General features: G+C 49.3%; 1 protein-coding gene across 1 annotated transcript; it reads left to right on the forward strand.

Moving 5' to 3' along the window:
* Positions 1-292: 292 nt before the first annotated feature.
* Positions 293-21,297, forward strand: RRM1 (ribonucleotide reductase catalytic subunit M1). Its single transcript, XM_065679005.1, has 19 exons — positions 293-484; positions 1,178-1,266; positions 2,968-3,145; positions 3,900-4,000; positions 5,199-5,258; positions 6,515-6,554; positions 8,515-8,677; positions 9,238-9,379; positions 10,169-10,252; positions 10,864-11,025; positions 11,597-11,676; positions 12,791-12,992; positions 14,210-14,359; positions 15,511-15,732; positions 16,132-16,208; positions 17,352-17,487; positions 18,658-18,753; positions 19,644-19,832; positions 20,153-21,297. The coding sequence occupies exons 1-19, from the start codon at positions 466-468 to the stop codon at positions 20,339-20,341; spliced, it is 2,379 nt and encodes a 792-aa protein (XP_065535077.1). The 5' UTR covers positions 293-465; the 3' UTR covers positions 20,342-21,297.
* The last annotated feature ends 693 nt before the right edge of the window (positions 21,298-21,990 follow it).

Raw genomic sequence — 21,990 nt, forward strand, 5'->3', positions numbered from 1 at the left:
GTGCGGGCCCGGCCCCGTTCGCCGGAGCGCACCAGAGGCAACGCCAGCGCCGCGCTCGGCAGCGCTTACAGCGGGGGACCGCCGGCCATGCCGCTTACCGCGGGACGGCGGCGGTTGGGCCCTCCGCGGCCCCCGTACGCCGCGCCCTCTCGCCGGCCTGCCCCGCCCCTTCCCGGCCCGCCGCCATCTTGGAAGCGGGCAAGCGGCGGGTGCCGGCGGCGGAGCGGCGGCTCCGGGGGGGGGGCGCGGGGCCGCGGGGCGGGGGCCGGAACCGGAACCGGAACCGGAGCCGGAACCGGAGCCGGAGCCTCCGCGGGCGGCGGGAGGCCGCGCTCCGCCGCGGCGGGAGGAGGCGGTGCCCGGCCGCAAGATGTCGGCCGCAGCCTCGGCCCGGGGGCGGGGCGCTCCGGCGGGGTCAGCGCGCTTGGCGGGAGCGGGGGAGCCGTTGGGACGCCGGCCGCCGCCATGCACGTCGTGAAGCGCGGTGAGGGGGCCGTGCGCTGGTGCGAGGGGACGGGGCCCTCTGCTTGAGGGGGCTCCTTCCGTGGCACCTGGTGCCGGGGACGGGCCCCCCTCTCCTAGTACCGGGTCTGAGGGAGCGGGACCCGCCGTGCTTTGGGGGACCCCTCGCATGGGCGCTGGTGAGCGGGGTGGGACCCCTCTCATCTGGGGGTTCTTATCCCGATCCCTAAAGCGAGCAGATGGGGCTCCCCCCTCTTCTGCGGGAGGAAGGCGGAAGGATGGGGTCCCGTCTGCTTTGTGCACAGCCTCCAGGGCGCCGAGCGTTAGGGCCCGCACTGCGGGGACCCTAGGGTGAGAGAGCCCCCGCCGCGAGCCCGGAGCGAGGGACGAGGCCCCTCGGTGTGCTGCGGGAGCCCTGCCGCTTCCCACCATGGCAGTGAGCGCTGGGCCTGCGCCTCACAGCCTCGGCCACAGGAGGGGTCCCCGGCCCTTGGGGGTGGCGGTGGCCCTCGGCTGGGTTCCTCCTGCCTGCAGGGGTGCTCCTGGCCTCTCCTTGGGCCTGGACGTTGGACCGGAACAGGGTGTCCTTGCTGCACCCACCCCAGCTTCCCCCCAGAGAGGGCTGGCTCCTCCTCGAGGCGCTGGGCAGGAGCACCCTGGGCTTAACTGGCTCCTGGCTAACGGGACCTGTTGTGCTGCCCCCTCTTCTCCCCAGATGGACGCCAGGAGCGTGTCATGTTTGACAAGATCACGTCGCGCATCCAGAAGCTCTGCTACGGGCTCAATGCCGACTTCGTCGATCCTGTGAGTCTGTTCTGGATCCTGTGCTCTGCCCCTTGTGGTGATCCCCCCTAAAAACCAAGTGTTCCCCAGTTACACTTCCTTGGCCAAAGCCACGCACAGCGGCCTGTGCAGGGGCTCCTGGCAAATGCATCCGTGATGTGCTGCTTCTCGTTGCGTTCTGAGGTTTTTTGCTTCACAGATACAGAGTCTGAGACTGTGGTGGGGGAAAAATCACTTTACCTATTATTGTAAACTGCTTTTATTTCAGACGTTCTTGAAGTGATTGAGCTTCTTGTCCTTAAAGAAGAGTTGTTTGTTGCTCCAATTCACAGGTTTTGGGAGATTGCTCTCAATTTTGATCTGCAAAGCTTGAGCAATGCTATATGGGAAGTAGCTCCTGATCATCTCAATAAAAGAAGGTGTTCTTTCTGTCTGAGAGAGCCCTTCTTGTCACTATAATTTCCTTGCTTTGCTTTTTTTGAGCTGCGTAGGCTGCTGAGCCCACTCCTGTAAGCTTCTTCTTCCAAAGCCTGGGAAGAGATGACTCCCTCCAGATCCACTGACCTCTGTGAGGTGTTCATGCAGCTCTGCAGACCGAGTCTGTTCTTTTGGAGTTGCCAGGTTAAGGCTCTTCGCATCTCAAAGACCTGATGATCCGTTTCTGTGTCTTAAATTGCGTCTGTGAAATATTTGCCATTCATCCTGTGGCAAGAAGTGCTCTGCAGCCACAAGGAGCCGGAGGAGCTTTAGGGACTCTGTCACTGGAACACAAACAATGCTGGCTTGATCTCAGTGATGTTGGTGGTAGATGAGGACAGAGGCAGGATTCCTGGGCCTCCTGAATCTTAATTGCTTCTCTCTCAATAATCTGATATAAGCACTGCATTCTTATTTATTCCACAGTAGCGTGTGACATCTCTCTTCCTGGAATTGAATTTCTCCTTTTCAACTTGGATCTTCTTGTGCCAGATGCTTTACAACCAGTGCTAAAACCCCTTAACCTGACGTCCTTACAGTCAAAGAGTGAGGTTTGAAAGTGCATGTCCTGCTTCTGGGAGGCTGTTGGCACTTCCAGTGTGTTTGGCAGTTACTTTCTTAGATCAAGCTTCTCTTCTCCAGTGCAGAATGCGCCCTTTCTTGTAGGGATCAGTGCTAAATGCATGACAGAAAAGCAGAAAATACTTTAGAGTAGATGAAAAAGTCTTTTCCCATAAAAGGTCCCAAATGGGAGGTGAGGCTTGGAGTAAGCTCTGAAGCAAAAGCCACTGTGTTCCTTCCAGGGTTGGAGTTTTTTTTTTCTCTTGTCATGAAATGATTTTAAGAGCAACACTTCCATGTCCCTTCAGGCATTTCTAAAGTCAAGCTTCATTTGGAGTTTCAAACCTCCCAAGCAAATACTGTTTCTATATGACTTTTCTGAACTTTGAACTTTGGTGCTACTCTGCCTTGAGGAAAGTACCTGCAGGGAAGAAGCTGGTGATGATTCTGGACTGACAGTTCCTGTTTTCTGCACTCTTCCCTTGCTCTCCCTTCTGCCTTAGTATTTAACATTTTAGGAGTCAGTACTTCACCAAGAAGGTTTGGCATCTTAATTTGCTTTCCTGCTCACTCATAATGCTTATAGTGAAGCAGATTTGACATCTTAAATGGTTGAAGCATCATGTCACGACTCGTTTTTTCCCCATCAACAGGTAGCTAACCTCCAGGGTTTTCGTCTTACAGGCCCAGATCACCATGAAAGTGATTCAGGGGCTCTACAGTGGTGTCACAACAGTGGAACTGGATACGTTGGCTGCTGAAACGGCTGCAACCCTGACCACCAAACACCCTGACTATGCCATCCTGGCAGCAAGGATTGCAGTGTCCAACTTGCACAAGGAAACCAAGAAGGTGTTCAGTGGTACGTCTCTGCGGGACTTGGGTAGAATCATGGAATGGTTTGGGATGAAGGGACCTTAAAGCTCTTCCAGGTCCAGCCCCCTGCCACGGGCAGGGACCCCTTCCACTGGAGCAGCTTGCTCCAAGCCCCTGTGTCCCACCTGGCCTTGAGCACTGCCAGGGATGGGGCAGCCACAGCTTCTCTGGGCACCCTGTGCCAGCGCCTCAGCACCCTCCCAGGGAAGAGCTTCTGCCTAAGAGCTCATCTCAGTCTCCCCTCGGGCAGGTTAAAGCCATTCCCCTTGTCCTTTCGCTACATGCCCTTGTATAGCAATAGTCAGAAAGAGAGTAGGAGGTTTAGAGGATATAAATATGGAAATCTCTTTCTTAAGCAGGAGTTACTCAGTACCCAGGCTAACTAAAAATGCCATGGAAATGAAAAAACATGAGTTTTAGGGATGTGACACAAAATGAAATTGCCTAGTTTGTGAAAAGTATCTGTATAAATAGATTGATGAAAAATGCAACTGATAGAAATGAGATTGCACCCCCTTTCTTTCCGATCTATTATGTGTTATAAACTATAAAAAACCCTTCTAAGAGAAGTACATTTTATAAGGTTAACAGTAGCGAGCAGGTAGAAGCGAAGTTGTGTGTTTATAGAGCTGGAGGGAATTATTTTAGAGGATGGTTACTCCTGCCCTTGAAACAAGATGACAGCTGATGTATGTGCAGGTCTGTGGATGTCCCTCTCTTTAATCCTCTTTCTGTTGCAGATGTGATGGATGATCTCTACAACTACATAAACCCTCACAATGGGAAGCACTCGCCAATGATCTCCAAAGAAACTCTGGACATAGTCTTGGCCAACAAAGATGTATGTAACTTCTTATTTCACTTCTGAGTTTTAAACATTCAGTGAAGTGATTCAGATAATTGATTTCTCGTATTTTTAAGAAAGCCATGTTTGGTCCAGGACAAAACGCCAATGCAGAAACCAGTTCAGGGAGAGCTGCCCCATCCTGGAGAGTTTACAAGAGAGGATGTAGGAATTTCTTCATGTAAGGATGTTTCTGCAGCAGATTCTATTTTCTCAGATGTAATAGAATCCCATACAGGTTTGGATTGAAGGCACCTTAAGATCATTCAGTCCCAGCTCCCTGCCATGGGCAGGGACACCTTCCACTAGAGCAGGTTTCTCCAAGCCCCATCCAACCTGGCCCTGAGCACTGCCAGGGATGGGGCAGCCACAGCTTCTCAGGGCACCCTGTGCCAGCACCTCAGCACCCTCACAGGGAAGAATTTCCTTATATTCAACCTGAACTTCCCCTGTTTCAGTTTGAACCCGTTACCCTTTGTCCTGTCACTGCAGTCCCTGATGAAGAGTCCCTCTCCAACATCCGTGTAGCCCCCTTCAGATACTGGAAGCTGCTCTGAGGTCTCCATGCAGCTTCTCTGCTCCAGGCTGAACAGCCCCAATGTTCTCAGCCTGTCTTTATACAGGAGCTGCTCCAGCCCCTGATCATCCTCATGGCCTCCTCTGGACTTGCTCCAGCAGCTCCGTGTCCTTTTTATGTTGAGGACCCCAGAACTGCGCACGGTGCTGCAAGTGGAGTCTCACCAGAGCAGAGTCCTCATAGTCATGATCAGCACAACTGAAGAATTTGACAAAAAGCACCTTTTGCTATAGCAGCCTCTCCTGGGAGCATGGAATGGAGACCTGAGCTGTGGGCTCTGATTTCAGGTTGTTCAGATGGGGAGGTCACTCTTGTTTGTCTGTATGTGTATAGACAAACAATTCCTTGGACTTTGATTCTGTGTTGCATTTCTTGGTGTCTAGTTAGACTTCAGCAAATGGAGCCAACAATTGTGCATTGTACTTGGAAATAACCCTGTTAAAACTATGCAGTTGTTGTTTCAAGCTTTCCCCTCCTATATTCCTCTGAGCTGCTATCAGTTTCACTAGAGCTGTGAGGCCAGGAATGCCCAACAATGACAGTGTTGTTACACCCTAAAGTGAGGTACAACAACCCTGATTGTAAACCTAACTTTTTCTCTGTTTTATTTCTTCTCAGCGCCTGAATTCTGCCATTATCTATGACAGAGACTTCTCCTACAACTACTTTGGGTTTAAGGTAAGAAGTGTGTTATTCATGATAACAAAGAGTGCTGTTTTGATGTTGTTCTGGAGCTGAGTCCTTTGGGAAGGATGGAAGCAGCTAGATCTGGGCAAGCAGGGCACTGGATTAAGTAGGACATCAGTGGGTTTGATAAAAACCAAGAGTACCTGCACAGAACAGTTGCTCTCTGGATGAAACATGTTGGCTTCACTGTGTGCCCTTGGCTGCTGTAATGTAACTGCTGGGCTCTTAACTGTGCAGCCAGCACTGAAAGTTGGTGAAAGCTTCCCAGCTCATGCCATTCCTCATGGGAATAATGTGATTCTGAAGAAACCAAAAAAGGGATTTTTTTGCTTCCCCCATTGTGTTGTGGAACAGTTTTGTCAGTGCGTCATCCCCCACTCAGCCTCTGTCATCTTCCACCCTGCTGGAAACTCTCCCCCAGGCTGCTGTGCCCCCACTGTCTGCTCCTCCTGCTCTCTCAGACAGCCTGTGCTTTGCTGAGTTGCTTTAGGGGTGACATGGTGGGGTCTCTGCAGAGCATGTCTCCATTCCACAGCACTGCCTGCTTCAGATGGTTCGGGTAGATCTCTGCAGGAGCTGGGGGGCTTTGCCAGGACTTGCCACCAATGCGCCTGACATGGTGCCTTCTGGCTAGGAGAAGTAGTTTGCAATGAGGAAACAACTAGAGGGTGTTAAGAGCAGAGCAGCTGCAGAAGCAGCATAGGCAAGGGTGGAAAGAGGGGACCTTGAAGGGGATGTGTTTTATATGTGTATAGACAAACAATTCCTGACATTCCCTCCTGTAATTACTGCTGTAATCCATTGGGAACAAGCTTCAGAGGCAGCTGCTGTAGTTGTAGTCTTGCCGTGTTTGTCGTTTGGGTGTTCAACCCCCAGTCTGTGATGTGGTTGTCTGGAAAGCATTATCGTGGTGGAGCTCCCATGCTTGGGGTTGTGGGGAGCAAGCACTCCCTTGTCTTTGAGCTTTCACTCACTGTGGGTTGAGAGACAGTGCTGAGCCCTGTGCCTGGGTGCTCCACTGCTGCTCCAGAATCCAAAGTAGAGAATTGGGAATCCTACAGTGGACCTCTGGCTTATTTTAGTCGTTAGTCACCTCATCTGCCGTGCCATTGGCAAGGAGTGGAGGGCAGGGTTGGTGCTTCTGTTGAAGCCTGGGATAAGGAGCATGAAGATGCTCAAGTTTGGGGTTAATTAATAGGATTTTTATCAAACTGCATGTCTCCTAAATGCATTCTCTCTTTTTAAAGACTCTAGAACGTTCTTACTTGCTGAAAATCAACTCAAAAGGTAAGAACTGTTTCTGTCAATTTCAAGTATTATCCAACTTAGAATCATAGAATATTTAGGGACCTTAAGATGATCCAGTTCCAACTCCTGCCGTGGGCAGGGACACCTCACACTAAACCATGTCATCCAAGGCTCAGTCCAGGCTGGCCTTGAACACCGCCAGGGGTGAAGGATTCACAGCTTCCCTGGCAACCCATTCCAGTGCCTCAGCACCCTCACAGTAAAGAACTTCTTCCTTAGATCCAATCTAAACTTCCCCTGTTTCAGTTTGAACCTGTTACCCTTTGTCCTGTCACTACAGTCCCTGATGAAGAGTCCCTCCCCAGCATTCTTGTAAGCCCCCTTCAGACACTAGAAGCTGCTCTGAGGTCTCCACGCAGCTTCTCTTCTCCAGGCTGAACAACCCCAGCTTTCTCAGCCTATCTTCATATGGGAGCTGCTCCAGCCCCTGATCATCCTCGTGGCCTCCTCTGGACTTGTTCCAGCAGTTCCATGTCCTTTTTATGTTGAGGACACCAGAACTGCACACAATGCTCCAGGTGAGGTCTCATGAGAGCAGAGTAGAGGGGCCGAATCACCTCCTTCGACCTGCTGGTCACGCTGCTTTTGCTGCAGCCCAGAATACAGTTGGCTCTCTGGGCTGCGAGTGTGCACGGAAGCCGGTCATGTTCATTTTCTCATTGATCAGCACCCCCAAGTCCTTTTCCACGGGACTGCTTGGAATCTCTTCTCTGCCTCGGCTGGACAGGGTGCTCTTCTTGCTTCATCTCTTCTTGGCTGGACAGGGTGCTGGGCCATGTAGTCTAGGTCATGCTTTGCCTAGAAAGCTTGGACCGGATGATCATTGAGGTCCCTTCCAATGGGATTCTGTGATTTAAAAGTCAAGACCACAGCTCAGAGCAGGGTTTGAGGGGATAAAAAGGAAACCTCAGAGGTTTCCATAAATCATTCCAGTGGAAACTCTGCTTTAAAAAGCAGCCAAATGTTTACAGTAGGTGTTCTCTGGGCATGTGCAACTTCTTTTCTTAGGCCAGGACTCTGGGGGGGTTTGGTGGCAGTGCTGTGCTTGCATGAAGAGCAGCTGATCGATAAAGAGCAGCACTGAGGTGTGTTTGGGTGTTCCAAATGATGGCAGTGTGACCTGGCCCACTGTGCTTCACTTTCTGTATTAAGGACCCTGGTGCTTTGGAAACTGCCTGTAGCCAAGGATTTAGAAGATGAAGGAGTTCCTGTCCATCTGATAACATGTTTCATAATGCTAAGCACTTCATAACAAATTTAAAGTTAAATAAGCTACGGTGCTGTCAGCACCAGCTGTTGCAGGCCCTAGTGTGAAAGGGACACCAGGAGGGTGAGAGATAATTGTAATATCATAGAATCCCATGGGCAGGGACACCTTCCACTAGAGCAGGTTGCTCCAAGCCCCTGTGTCCAGCCTGGCCTTGAACACTGCCAGGGATGGGGCATTTATCACTTATTGGGCACCCTGTGCCAGGGCCTCACCACACCCAGGGAAGAATTCTCTCCTAATATCTAATCTAAATCTCCTGTCAGCTTAACATAATAAACCTGGAGAGCAATTGGATGCTGGATTGGGCATTTGATTGGATTCTAACTGTTAATACAGTTAGAATTAGGTGGGTTTTGTTTCTGCTCCCATGAGCATTGATGCAGATTGTTGAGAGGGGTTACCCAGTCCCCATCCTTGGGAGTTCTTCAGAACCTGACTGGCTCAAGCCCTGAGCAAACTGCTCTGATTCTCTCAGCTGACTGTTCTTTGAGCAGGAGCTTGGACTGGAGACCTCCTGAAGTTCCTTCCAACCTAAATTACTCTGGTTCTATGAAAGCCACGGCTCTCAAGTGGCCCATTGCACACTGTTTGTAGCTCATTGCTACAACCTCCACGTCTGTACTAATAGTAAATGTCACACTGACGTTCTTTTTTCTCCTCTGTCTTTAGTTGCTGAGCGTCCTCAACATATGCTGATGAGGGTGTCAGTGGGGATCCACAAGAATGACATAGAAGCTGCAATAGAAACGTACAACCTGCTCTCTGAGAGGTGGTTTACTCATGCTTCCCCCACGCTGTTCAATGCAGGCACCAACCGGCCCCAGCTTTCCAGGTACCATGGGCTTCCAGGTTTGCTTCATGCATAACAGGATGAAGAGAAAGTTCTGCAGATTGGGTCTGGTCAATGAAATGCTTTCATAAATAGCAGCTGTGCTTCTGTGGTTGGTTACTGAAGGTTTGAGAAGCTGCTGTCAAACTTAACGTGATACTTAGTGTTGTCTTTGGGGAAGACTGCACAGGTTTCTGTAAGCTTCTAAAGCTAATGGGAATGTTTCCATGTAAAAGTTACTTACATGCCTAGTCTTTTGTAGATGACCAAATGAATCCTGGTAATTGTTTTGTAACACATGCTAAGAGTAGCAAGCGTAACTGATATGATTTAAAATTGTTTTGCTTTGATAACAGATACCGGTATTACAACTATTGCTCAGGATGTTATCTAAACCGGTTCTTTATTCCACTTTGCAGTCTGTGGTTTTGCTTCATCTATTTGCTTTGTGTAGCATGATAAAGAATCAGTGTTCACCCTTGGTTTTCTGCAGCCCTCATGAAGTACTTCTTGACTTCTTTCTGGTTTAACCTTTGTATGCTAAAGCTGTTTGTTTTTATCAGTTGTTTCCTGCTATGCATGAAGGATGACAGCATTGAGGGGATCTACGACACTCTGAAGCAGTGTGCACTGATCTCGAAGTCTGCTGGTGGGATTGGCCTTGCTGTGAGCTGTATCCGAGCCACCGGCAGCTATATTGCTGGGGTAGGTGTGCAGATGGTGCTCCCAGCAGAGGTTAACCTTCTGCTTTCATTACATGTCTGCACTTCAGTTGCCAGATCAATGCAGCTTCTACTGACTGAGCTGAACACAGCAGTTAGTCTTCTCTTTTCGGTATGTTCTAAGGCAAAAAGGTTGGATTTCTGTGGCGTTCTGGCTGTGTAACAGAAGTCCTTCCAAAAAGAGGATCTTAGTCCACTGTTTGATCAAAGAATTACCACTTTCTTATGTATTAGCAACCTGGGAGTGTGCTCAGAGATTGTGCATTAGCCCTTTACCTTTTTTTATATCTGAGTACTTGAGATCATCAGTGAAGCTGTGGCTGCCCCATCCCTGGCAGTGCTCAAGGCCAGGTTGGACACCAGCTTGGAGCAAGCTGCTCTAGTGGAAGGTGTCCCTGCCCATGGCAGGGGCTTGGAACTGGAGGAGCTTTAAGTTCCCTTCATCCCAAACCCTTCTGTGGTTCTGAGATCTGTGGATATGTGTTTGGTGTTTCTGTTACAGCGTATGTAACCTCTGCGTGGCTTTACATTACCTAATGCAGAGGAAAGAGCTTAGGAGCTACATTTGATTAACTCTTAAGACCAGTAGCAAATATTCCAGTTTTGTCTCTTTAAAAACAGGGAAGGGACTACCAAGTAACTGATTGGGGTGGTGTGTTCCTGGCTTTCAGTGTAGGAGCTTTGCAGACTGCTGAGAGACAGCAAGGCAATGTAGGCTCATCTGTTCAGGTAGATGCTTTTTAGTATTGATGGTTTTCCTGTGCCTCTGCAGACAAATGGGAATTCTAATGGGCTTGTTCCAATGCTGAGAGTCTACAACAACACTGCTCGCTACGTGGATCAGGGAGGAAACAAGGTACTGTCATTGCATCAGGGTCAAGAAGGGAGCCTTGGGTCAAAGGGGGAAGATGCTCACCTGTGAAAGATTGACCCAGTAACATCAGTGAGCTGGTGAAGTGGTTGTAGATGACACATCAAAATAGGGTATTTCACCCCTTCATAATTTAGTGTTCCCCTTTCACTATGCATTTTGTCATGCAGGTTTGTCTCTTGCTGCATGATGGGCACATGTTAGATCAGCCTCTTGCGCTGGGTATTAGTCACTCCTTGAACACCTTCTAGTGAATTAAGGGACAAGACTGTAGGAAGCTTCTTGATCCTTTGTCTCCACACAGTCCAGAGGTCAGTGGAGGCATGACACAGTAAATCCGTGATTGTCGAGCTCCTGTTTACACAGAGGAAATACAGTTGTGGTACTAAATCACTTTTATTGAGAGTCTGGAACTGGTGACATGGCCCAGTTCCAATAGTGAGAGCAACTGTGGGGCAAAACAGCATTCTTGAAACAGCGTTATTGACACTATAAAGCTCCAGTTAGTTCAGGCTGTTGGGTGCACTCAGGGGCAGTGCAGGACATTTTATCTTCAAGGCAGTTTGTCCTGATTTTGATCACATTTTACCTCTCAGAGACCTGGGGCTTTTGCCATCTACCTGGAGCCCTGGCATTTGGACATCTTTGAGTTTCTGGACTTGAAGAAGAACACTGGGAAAGAAGAGCAACGAGCCAGAGACCTTTTCTTTGCACTTTGGATTCCTGATCTCTTCATGAAGCGAGTTGAAACCAACCAGGTAAGAAGCTTCGTTGGTGCAGAATAGGTCCTGTTACTGGAGAAACGGGACCAGCCTTGGGATGGGCTTCATGCAGAGCTGCAGCTCCATCTTCCTAACAGCAGAGGAGCTGCCCAAAAGAGCTGCTTCACCTTATTTAAGAGCTAGGCTGTGCAGGTAGAGAGTGGAGTTGGAGAACTCCAGTGGGATGCTTTGCTTCAGTGCTTGATCTTCCAGCCCATGTGTTGTTACACTTTTACACTGAATTTACTGTGGACTTTCATTATATCTTCAAATCTTCTCAGGCTTCACATGACTGCTTGTATTTACTTTACACTGGGTTGCATCTCGAGAACCAGACATTTCAGGACTGAAAGTGCAGTTTGGTCACCAATATCCATATAATGACTTTTTAAATATACTGGCTCATCTGGTAAATCCCTTCCCCATGTCTGCTGGTAGAGTTGATTCCAGGTTTTTGGGTTCGGAAGTTGGCATGTTCCACTTTGCAGCAAGGTCTGCTGATGAAGTTCAGTGCTTTTAATAAACAGGATGCCTAAAGACTTTCTCTTACTGTTCTTCCTTCTTACAGGACTGGTCCTTAATGTGTCCAAATGAGTGCCCGGGCCTAGATGAAGTTTGGGGAGAGGAATTTGAGAAGCTGTATGAGAGGTAAAAAGCAGGAATAGACCTTGAAGCAGTGGCCGCCCATTCAAAAAGTTGCCCCTGGTGTGTGGTGTCTGAGAGCCAAAGCATGGGTTTTTGGTGTTGGTCAGTGAGTTCTGTTATCGGATTGATAAATGGACAAAGATGGGGAATGTCTGCTCACTGTTTGCTCCAAACTGGGGCCTGCTCAAGGTAGAACTGTGTGTGAATGATTGTTTTAGCTTCTTAGAAGGAAATTCTGAAGTGTTCCCCATTTACAACAGTCAATAGCTTTGCTTTGAACTAGTTGTAATGAAAGATTTGTTCCCTTTAGACAAGGACAGTCTTGCTACCCTGCTGTTAACACTCCTGGCTAGTTCACGAGTGAATGGGGTCTTGCCTGCTTGAGAACCTGATGTTGAGTTGATGATTGTCTTTCACTCCTGTTTTGGAGAGCCTGAGAATTATTAAGCAGCATGTGCCCTACAACTAATCGAAAGAAGGATGGAGCCAGGAGGTGATGCTGGGGAGGGACTCTTCATTAGGGACTGTAGTGGTAGGACAAGGGGTAACGGGTTCAAGCTTAAACAGGGGAAGTTTAGATTAGATTTAAGGGAGAAGTTCTTTCCTGTGAGGGTGCTGAGGCACTGGAATGGGTTGCCCAGGGAGGTTGTGAATGCTCCATCCCTGGCGGTGTTCAAGGCCAGGTTGGACAGATCCTTGGGTGACATGATTTAGTGTGAGGTGTCCCTGCCCATGGCAGGGAGGCTGGAACTAGATGATGTTAAGGTCCTTTCTAACCCTGACTATTCTGTGATTCTGTGATTCTATGACTGGTCTCTGCTCCCAAGGAACAAGGGATAAGACAAGAGGAAAAGACAAGAGGAAATCGCCTCAAGCTGTACCAGGGCAGGTTTAGATAGAGCTGAGGAACAATTCCTGCCCCAAAGGGTGCTCAGGCATTGAAACAGGCTGCCCAGGGCAGGGCTGCAGTCACCATCCCTGCAAGTGTTCACACACCATAGAGACGAGGCCCTCACTGCCATGGGTTAGTGGTGGCCTTAGGGTAAGAGTTGAAGTTGGTGATCCTGAAGGTCTTTTCCAGCCTCGTTGATTCCATGATTCCATGGTTCTGTTGCAGCTATGAGAAGCAGGGCCGTGTGCGCAGGGTGGTGAAGGCCCAGCAGCTCTGGTACGCCATCATTGAGTCACAGACTGAGACTGGCACACCCTACATGCTCTACAAGGACTCCTGCAACAGGAAGAGCAATCAGCAGAACCTGGGCACCATCAAATGCAGCAACCTGTGTACAGAAATCGTGGAGTATACCAGCAAAGAGGAGGTAGGTGGAGAACAGCAGCTTGTGTTTAGGAAAGCTGTGACTGCTGCTGTTGCAGCTTTCTAGAGTAAGTCTGACTTGGTTGGGGAAGGGAGCAGGTAGCAAATTCTGGGGATGCATTGACTTGAGTACTTGCAGCTTCTCCATTGCCTCTGAGTGGGTTTCTCCTCCCTTCCAACTCCCATGGAGGTTTTGGTATAACACAAGAGATCCCATCAATGAAAACCTGTGAGAGTCTGAGGGAGAAGTGAGCTCTGTGCCTTGCTGGTGGCTAGTGTAAGCATCTCCTCGGCTAACGTTTTAGTAAAACCAGGCCTCCCTTAGTCCCAGACTTACATTGCAGTAGCAATTCCCCTTGAGCTCCCTGTGCACTACCCTAATCTTGGTGCTTCACTGATGTGCTGTGTTTGGACCCCAGCATTGCTAACAAAGGGGAAGGTAGGACATAGAACAGGGAATTTCTAGTGCAGTAAAGCTCTTGAGGCTGTTGTAACTGCAAGTATCTGTCTTAGCCACAAGCTACCTGAGCCACAAGTTTCTACTGCCTGAGCCCTGACAGTTCTCTAGCGCACATTCCTTGGCATGTTCATAAAGTCCTAAAGTGCCTAGAAGAGGTGGAGATCTATCCTGCTGCCTCTGCAATAGAAATCTTAGCTGACTTCCTTCACAGAATCATGAAATCATTTAGGTTGGAAAAGACCTTTAAGGTCATCGAGTCCAACTGTTAACCTAACACTGCCAGGGCTACCACTAAATCATATTCCTAAAAGTCAGATCTGCATGACTTCTAAATACTTCCAGGCATGGTGACTAAACTGCTTCCCTTCCAATTCTCCTGAGGCTGGAATGAATGTTGGTGTTAAAAATGACCAAGAAAATACCCTAAAGCAGTCTGGACTTCATTGAGATCCTGTTGGTTCCGTAAGACAAGAAATGCTGAGGCTTAGTTTGTGTGAGGATGGCTTGCAGGCAATAGGATTGACCAGGCCAGAGGACTGATTTTTTATGGTGATAACTAACTAAACCTTTCTGAGTTGTTGTTACCCTTTTCACAATTCCGAAGATAGCAGAGAAATGAGGAGTGCATTTCCCAGCCTTGTAAGCTGCTTGCTTCTTTGTCTCCATGTATTTTGGATAGAGAGCATGCTTTGGAAGGAGGATGGTGTGGGTTTTGCATGGGGTTTTGGCCGTGGTTCCTGTTTTCACTGTCTTCTCCACAGGTTGCAGTTTGTAACTTGGCCTCCATAGCCCTGAACATGTACGTCACTCCCGAGCACAGCTATGATTTCAAGAAGCTCGCTGAAGTCACCAAAGTTATCGTCCGAAACCTGAACAAAATCATTGATATCAATTACTACCCCGTGCCAGAGGTGAGCACTGAGCTGCTGCAGGGCTGGAGTGTGCTGGGGGCCAGGGGGCAGAGCGTCTTGTTCTGGAGCAACCCCAGTCAGTCTGGAGCAGTTTGGGTTGGAAGGGAGCTCCTCTGGACTCACTCCAACAGCTTTGTGCCCCTCTTGTGCTGTTGCCTCAGAGCTGGATCAGGACTGCAGGGGGGTCTCCCAGAACACAGCAGAGGGGGAGAATTCTCTCCCTGAGTTGCTGCTCCTGCGCTGGGGGTACAGCCCAGGACATGGCTGGTTTCTGGGCTGCAGGTACGCACAGCTAAGTCATGTTGAGCTCTTGTTGACTCTTGGGCAGAAGAAATAAAGGAGAGATTTTATAAACCTGTTTTAGCAAATAGTTGGGAGTTCCATTAACAACCTGGTTACAGACATGACCCATTGTTGGTGCTGCCTTAATCTTCAATCCAAGACAATTCCTTAGTGAAGCAGTTGCAGAAAACCCCTCTCCTTGAGATGGTTCTGCAGCTGGAATTTTTTCATGTATGATGATTTCCTTGAAGCATAGGACAGCACAAGGAATAGAGCAGGAAGTGGAACAGAGAGGAGGATTCTGGAAGGGTCCCAGGAATGTGTAACTCAGCCTCATTGGTTTTATCCATTTTTTTGGGGGGGTGCATAGACTGATTTCTGGGAAGGAAAGTGGGGAAAGTGTTTGGTATTGCTGAAGAGGAATGGGAGCTGGGTTTGTGGCATTGCAGAACATAGGGAGTCAAGCAAGAGCAGGCTGTTGGAGGAGGAAATAACCAAATACTCAAAAGTATGAAGTCAAACCTGCTGAGGGATCAGGTCTTTCTAGCACGTGCAATTTGAATGCAGGACTTAAAATGTCTTCACGGGGCTGTGTTTCAGAGTGTGCTTGGTGTCCACTTCTGAATCACTGCTTCTTCTGTCAGGTTGAGCAGTTCTAACAAACTGAGTCTGGGTCCTCACTCCTGCCCCAGCAGACAGTGGGGACTGGGCAGAATTGAAACGGGGGTTGTTGCAGCAGAACAAAAGGCCCATGAAACTTAAGGCAGTGGATGACAGTTCCTCTGAGAGGTCCTTTCCAGCCTTATCTACCCATCCTGTGCCTCTCTTGCTGTGCTGAAGGTAATGTTCTCTTTGCTAATGCCATGCAGGCGGAACGCTCCAACAGGCGCCACCGTCCCATTGGCATCGGGGTGCAGGGCCTGGCAGATGCCTTCATTCTGATGAGGTTCCCCTTTGAGAGTCCTGAGGCCCAGCGCTTGAACCAGCAGATTTTTGAGACCATCTATTACGGTGCTTTGGAAGCCAGCTGTGAGCTTGCCAAGGAGCAAGGACCCTATGAGACATACGAGGGTTCTCCTGTCAGCAAAGGAGTAAGTACCAGAATGTGTGCTGTGTCAGAGCCAAAGCTACGGAAAGCGAACATGACTGTGCCTGGTCTTTTAACACAGGAAGAGAGGTATAATTGGAGCTCTTTAGCTGATAACACTGCAACTACAAATGGTGCTTGAGTTTTCCTTCATCATTTCCTCCATCATTCTGAAGTGCAGTATGAAATGCAGAACTTAAACTGAAGTGGAGAGAGCACTAAAAGAAAAACAAGACTCAGCCTGTGCTGCTGTCCCTTCAGTGCAGTTAAAATAGTGTGAGATTCTGATACAGGAGCTGAATTGAGGGGAATAGTTAATAGGAATCACAGGTCAATTTACAGTGTGTTAAAGCATGGAGAAGAGGGTGCCTTGTCTAATCTGAACTACCCCTGTGCTCTTCAGATTCTTCAGTATGACATGTGGAATGTTACCCCCTCGGATCTTTGGGACTGGAAGGCTTTAAAGGAGAAGATTGCTAAGTGAGTAGCCCTGCACATGTAGTGTTGGATGTAAAATACTTTCACTATGTTCTGACTGATAGGGTGCAAGTGCAAAAATGGTCCTGGATGTTTCCCTCTGCCCCAGTTTCTTCAAAGCTGTTTCGTGGATGGCTTTCATTTATTTTTGTCCTTGCAAGAGGGAGAGCTCATCCCGAGACTCTGATTTAGCTGAGCTCTTATTTCACCTTGAGTACATCTGTGGAATGGTTTATGTTCCTGTTTAATGTAGTGATGAGTGAGACAGTGTCAGCTGGGCTCCTGCTGACTGGGAACTGAGCCTTGAACATCCTGAAGGCAGAATTGTTAAAGCCTGAAGTGCCTGTAATGAATTTCTTCAATTTGTGTGGGTGTGAGTTTTAGCTTTCGTTCCTGTCTGTTGTCTTCTCTGGACAGGTCTCAGGCTCTTCATGAGCTGCTCGGTTTGGTTTCCCTGAGTGCTGTGGGCTTGTGGGGTGTCTGACAGATTGGGGGTTTTTCTCTACACCCTTTCTCATGACTGAATAATTTGGGAAAGCCTCGTGGTGAGTCCAGAGGAAGCCACGGAGCTGCTGCGAGGGCTGGAGCAGCTCTGCTCTGGAGCCAGGCTGAGAGAGCTGGGCTGGGGCAGCCTCGAGAAGAGAAGGCTCCTGAAGGGGAGACCTGAGAGCAGCTCCAGTGCCTAAAGGAGCTGCAGGAAAGCTGGAGAGGGGCTTTGAACAAGGGCCTGTAGGGACAGGACAAGGAGAATGGCTTGGAAGGGGCTTGGAGCAAGCTGCTCCAGTGGAAGGGGTCCCTGCCCGTGGCAGAGGTTGGAACTGAAGGAACTTTAAGGGCCCTTTAACCCAGACCATTCCAGTATTCCACAGTTACAGATGAAAATAGCAAAGGCTTTAGTTCTGCTTCCATGTTGACCCACATTACAAGTTTAGTGGAGCTTCCCTATTTTCCTGCAGGTAAGCTGAGGTTCGTAGGGTACCCTGAGGGGCTGTTGATTTCTGAGTGTGACCTGAGTGTTCCGTGTACCTTAATACAAGGCCCTTTTAGCTCTTTGCAGACAAGTTTTTTAACTGTGCTTGTCTCGGATCTCTTCTGTCTTTTATCTCACTTGCTTGAAGCTTTCTAACTCTTGCCTGTTGTTACTAGGTATGGTGTCAGGAACAGCCTTCTCCTTTCTCCAATGCCAACTGCTTCCACTGCTCAGATCCTGGGCAACAATGAATCCATCGAGCCCTACACCAGTAACATCTACACACGCAGAGTCCTCTCAGGAGAGTTCCAGGTAAGAAAGCAAAAGAGCTTTTCTCTTTTCATGTCTTTCATGACTTTCACTGCTAGGAAAGACAAGGTGGAGACCACACGCTTGGTAACTCAGTTGGTCAGATGTCTGTGTCAAAGTCCAAAAGCACCAAGGGGAGTATGTAGATTGTTCTATATTCTGTGTTCTATGTGCTAGTAGTGCACTTGTGCGTATTCCACAACACGCGTGGTGGAATGTGCAGAATTGTACAGAAGTGCTGCTGCTTTTGTCTGTGTAAAACCTTTATGAGGCTTCTAAATGGCCTGCAGGAGTAATTGCTAAGGGAATGATGAAAAGTTATGTTATTGAAGGCATGTGTGTGCTATGGGAAGAGTAACTGAGATGTTATCGCTCTCCACAACTACCTGACAGGAGGATGGAGCCAGAAAGTGGCTGGTCTCCCAAGGCATAGAACAAGAAGAAACAGCCTAAAGCTGTGCCAGGGAGGTTTAGATGGAGCTGAGGAACAATTCCTGCCCCAGAGGGTGCTCAGGCATTGGAACAGGCTGCCCAGGGCAGGGCTGCAGGCACCGGCCCTGCAAGTGTTCACGCACTGTGGAGACGAGGCCTCAGTGCCATGGGTTAGTGGTGGCCTTGGCAGTGCTGGGGAGCGCTTGAACTGGATGAGCTTAAAGGTCTTGTCCAACCTGGTTGATTCTACGATTCTGTTTTATTCTTTCCCATTCTGACCCCAGTCTTGCTGATTGTTTACACCTTTACTTAGTAATTCAGTTTGTGGTCAGTGGCTTTGTTAAACCCAGATCTCTCCATTTCCCATCTTTTGGCGTTCCTCACGCAGGGAAGTTGCATACACTCCCCTTTCTTATTTGTGAGGTCCAGGAACTTCTCCTGGTACTGTCCTACTAGTTGGTGTCAGCCAGGCCTTGCAGACAGGCTTGTGTTGCCTGCAGTGTCCAGCAGCATCTCATGTTTGTCACGCTGTTGTTTTAACCTTGTCCCTCCTCTGGTGTCTGTGTGCACAGCTCAGTGCTGACTGAAGAGAGAGTTTGTCAGTACATGTTTAACCATTTAAAAACTTGTGCACATTAGGGTGCATTTGCTTCCTCTTGGAAGCTGTCTCTGTGCCATAAGGCAGGCCTAGAGCTTAGCAGAACGTGCAGTGCTTTCCTTCTTTGCCTTTGCCTGTTCCAGGTTGTGAATCCACACTTGCTAAAGGATCTCACAGAGAGGGGCCTGTGGAACGAGGAGATGAAGAACCAAATCATTGCCCACAACGGCTCTATCCAGGTAAGTGTGAGAGACCAGGAGAAGGCTCATGAGTTCCTGTGCGTCTGTGAAGTGTTGGGGCTGTTCTGCCACATTGTGCTTTTGGGGTGTGCTATATTTGAGTGAGTCAGGCAGGCTGGGGTGAAAAGCTGTTTAAGGTAAGAGGGGATGTGTCTGATCTCAGTAGTAGTTTGCTCTTGCTGGAGTCTGCTCTGTAACAGAAAAGCCCAGTGGAAATGTACCACTGAATACTGCTGGAAACACAGAGCTGGGCTGCTCCACTGCAGACTGATCCTGCAAATGTTTGGATTCCCATTTATCATAAAGCTGAGAGAGGGAATTTCACAGCAGGGAGTAGGCTTGAGACAGGAGCTGAGTTTGAGATCCAGAGAAGTCTGTGTTGGATGAATGGTTTATACTGTGGAGTTTGAAATGCTGCTGTGCCTGTTGTGTTTGGAGTCAAGCTGACAAAGTGCATACCACTGGTCATGGAGTTCTGGTCTGGATTGCTTTTTGTGAGACCTCACAACTATTTAGGGCAGATGGTCTGTTTGCAAACAGCTTTTTCTCTCCAGTTCCCCAGAAGAAGCTGTTCTGTTGAAGGGAGCAAGGTTTCTTTAAGCTTGGTGCTTTTAGGTACAGGGCGCTTGGATTCAGTGCTGGAGTTGAAAAGCCTTATTTTGGTCAGGGTTGCTGAAGTCTCAGAATTTCAGTACATCGAGGGAGCTGACAAGAAAGCTGGAGAGAGGGGCTTTGGTCAAAGGCCTGTAGGGACAGGCCAAGGGGAATGGCTTTAACCTGCCAGAGGGGAGACTGAGCTGAGCTCTTAGGCAGAAGTTCTGTGAATCTATGAACTTGATTTTATAAATATGAACATTTGGGCATTGGAAAACTCTTCCTGTTCCTTTTAGAACATCCCTGAGATTCCGGATGACCTGAAGCAGCTCTACAAGACCGTGTGGGAGATCTCCCAGAAAACTATCCTCAAGATGGCAGCAGACAGAGGCGCTTTCATCGATCAGAGCCAGTCCCTCAACATCCACATTGCAGAGCCCAACTACGGCAAGCTCACCAGCATGCACTTCTATGGCTGGAAGCAGGTACCTGGGCTGGTGGGAGGAGCCTTGTCCGGAGTCGAGAGTACATGGGGCTGGTCAGTTCTGTCAGGAAAGGTTGCTCTGTCTGATTCTCAAAAGGGTGAATGGCTGCTTCCTTCCTAGAATGTAGTGTTACCAGTGGAGTATCTCTAGAGCAGTGAAGCTGTGGGTGCTCTTAGCATTGTTCCTGTTAATCCTGGCTGGTGCTGGACATGACTGTGGGGCTGGTGCAGTGGCAGGGCTGAGGGAGACTGCCCTCAGCAGCTCAGTTTGGCTGTTACTTGCCTCACCTCCAGCTCTGAGACTCAGGTTTTCCTCTGCAGGGCCTGAAGACGGGCATGTACTACCTGAGGACTAAACCAGCTGCTAACCCCATCCAGTTCACTCTCAACAAAGAGAAGCTCCGGGAGCGGGAGAAGATTTCCAGGGAAGAGGAAGAGAAGGAGAGAAATAAAGCAGCCATGGTGTGCTCCCTGGAGAACCGGGATGAGTGTCTCATGTGTGGCTCCTAATGGATCCACCCTGCAATGCCAGCAAAGCCATTCTGCCTGGAGCCCATCTTGGATAGAAGCATTTAGTATAACGTCAGGACATGGAGGCTTGCTGGAGCTGTGGCAGGAGGGTGGGGTCACAGTAGTGTGTTGTAGCTTCCCCTCCATTGGCGGTGTATGGGGATGGAGAAGGGTGCATGAGAAGTTTTTATATTGCTTTAGTAGTTGGGAAACATAAGTGCTCTTTCATGGTGTTACATTGAACCCTGGAGGCAGGGCAAGTGCTAATGCCGTCTACCTTAGAGACCTGTCCTGAGGACTTCAGACATTCATTTGCTCAAGACTGTTACTGGTGGCTTCAGAGAAAGAAGCAGACCTCACTGTGCTTTCCTTTGCTGGGGGCAGCAGGAAAGCATCCCCAGGCCAAGTGTGCTGTGCGCTCACTGTGCCGTCTGTCACAGCCAAGCGGTGACTGGTGTTAAGCTTGAGGAGTTGGAGTGTGTGCACATCTGCCAGGGAGACTTTCTCCCGTCATTTCCTACCCCTTGTCCCCACCTCTTCTCTCTCTAGCAATCTTTGCAAAGGAGCAGGCTGGTGGTAGGTGCATATTCTCCAGAGTTGCACTTGGGAAATATTCCCTTCCATTTCTGGCCAGGAAATGGCAGAGCTGCTGCAGCACATTACATTCTGTGTTAAACCATTTATCAGTCAGATTTCTGGTAATGGGCTTCACTCTGGCCTTGGCCAGAAACCTTCTCAAGTGCACACACCATCCTTTCCTCCCCCCAGAGCTGCATTTCCCCCCCAGCTGGTTATTTGATCTTTGAAAGCTAATACATTTTTACTTGTCCATATACTCCCCCCCTGCTGCTCTGATGGGGCTCCAGCATCAGTTCTACAATATTTATTGAATTCATGTAGCACAAACCAGCCCTTTAACCCAGCCAAAGCCAATAAAGTATGGAATCTGGAAGGAATGAGCTGGTATCCCAGGGAAGCTTTTCTGTGATTGAAACTCAGCTGGAGCAGCTGGAGGCTGCAGCCGTGGTTATGAACCCTGAGCCTCCTGCACACAGCTCTGCCAGAGCACCGGCTGAAGGTTCCTGCGTGTGAGGTGAGGCTGAAGGCTCTGGTGTGAAGCGAGGCATGGCAGCACCGTGTTTGGTGTTTGCTGAGGCAGCTGTGCCTAACTCAGTTGGGTGTCTGTTACATTGTGTGTTTCGAAGATTTGGGCCTAAAGTAGACACAAAGGGATGAAGTAGTTTGGGGAATGTGCAGAGGAGGTTGGGTAGTTCATGGGATAGACCTGGGAGTCTGCTAGAGGAGAGGCTTCAGCCCTCATGTTCTGTTTTGCAGTCCAGCACTTGCCCTATTGCCTCTGCTACTGGTTTTTCTTACAGGGCACCACTGCAAGTCACAGAATCCCTGCCTGGTTTGGGTAGAAGGGAGCTTAAAGCTCCTCCAGCTCCAACCCCTGCCCCGGGCAGGGACCCCTTCCACTGGAGCAGCTTGCTCCAAGCCCCTGTGTCCAACCTGGCCTTGAGCACTGCCAGGGATGGGGCAGCCACAGCTTCTCTGGGCACCCTGTGCCAGCGCCTCAGCACCCTCACAGGGAAGAGCTTCTGCCTAAGAGCTCAGCTCAGGCTCCCCTCGGGCAGGTTCAAGCCCTT

This window comes from Lathamus discolor, chromosome 4 (assembly GCF_037157495.1).
Source record: "Lathamus discolor isolate bLatDis1 chromosome 4, bLatDis1.hap1, whole genome shotgun sequence".
Taxonomy (NCBI): domain Eukaryota; kingdom Metazoa; phylum Chordata; class Aves; order Psittaciformes; family Psittacidae; genus Lathamus; species Lathamus discolor.

What these genes read in the sequence shown, in the direction of transcription:
- RRM1 (XM_065679005.1), top strand. An exon ending in AACCAAGAAGGTGTTCAGTG is followed by an intron (nt 3,146 to 3,899) that starts GTACGTCTCTGC and finishes TTTCTGTTGCAG; the next exon opens with ATGTGATGGATGATCTCTAC. An exon ending in TCCTCTCAGGAGAGTTCCAG is followed by an intron (nt 17,488 to 18,657) that starts GTAAGAAAGCAA and finishes TGCCTGTTCCAG; the next exon opens with GTTGTGAATCCACACTTGCT.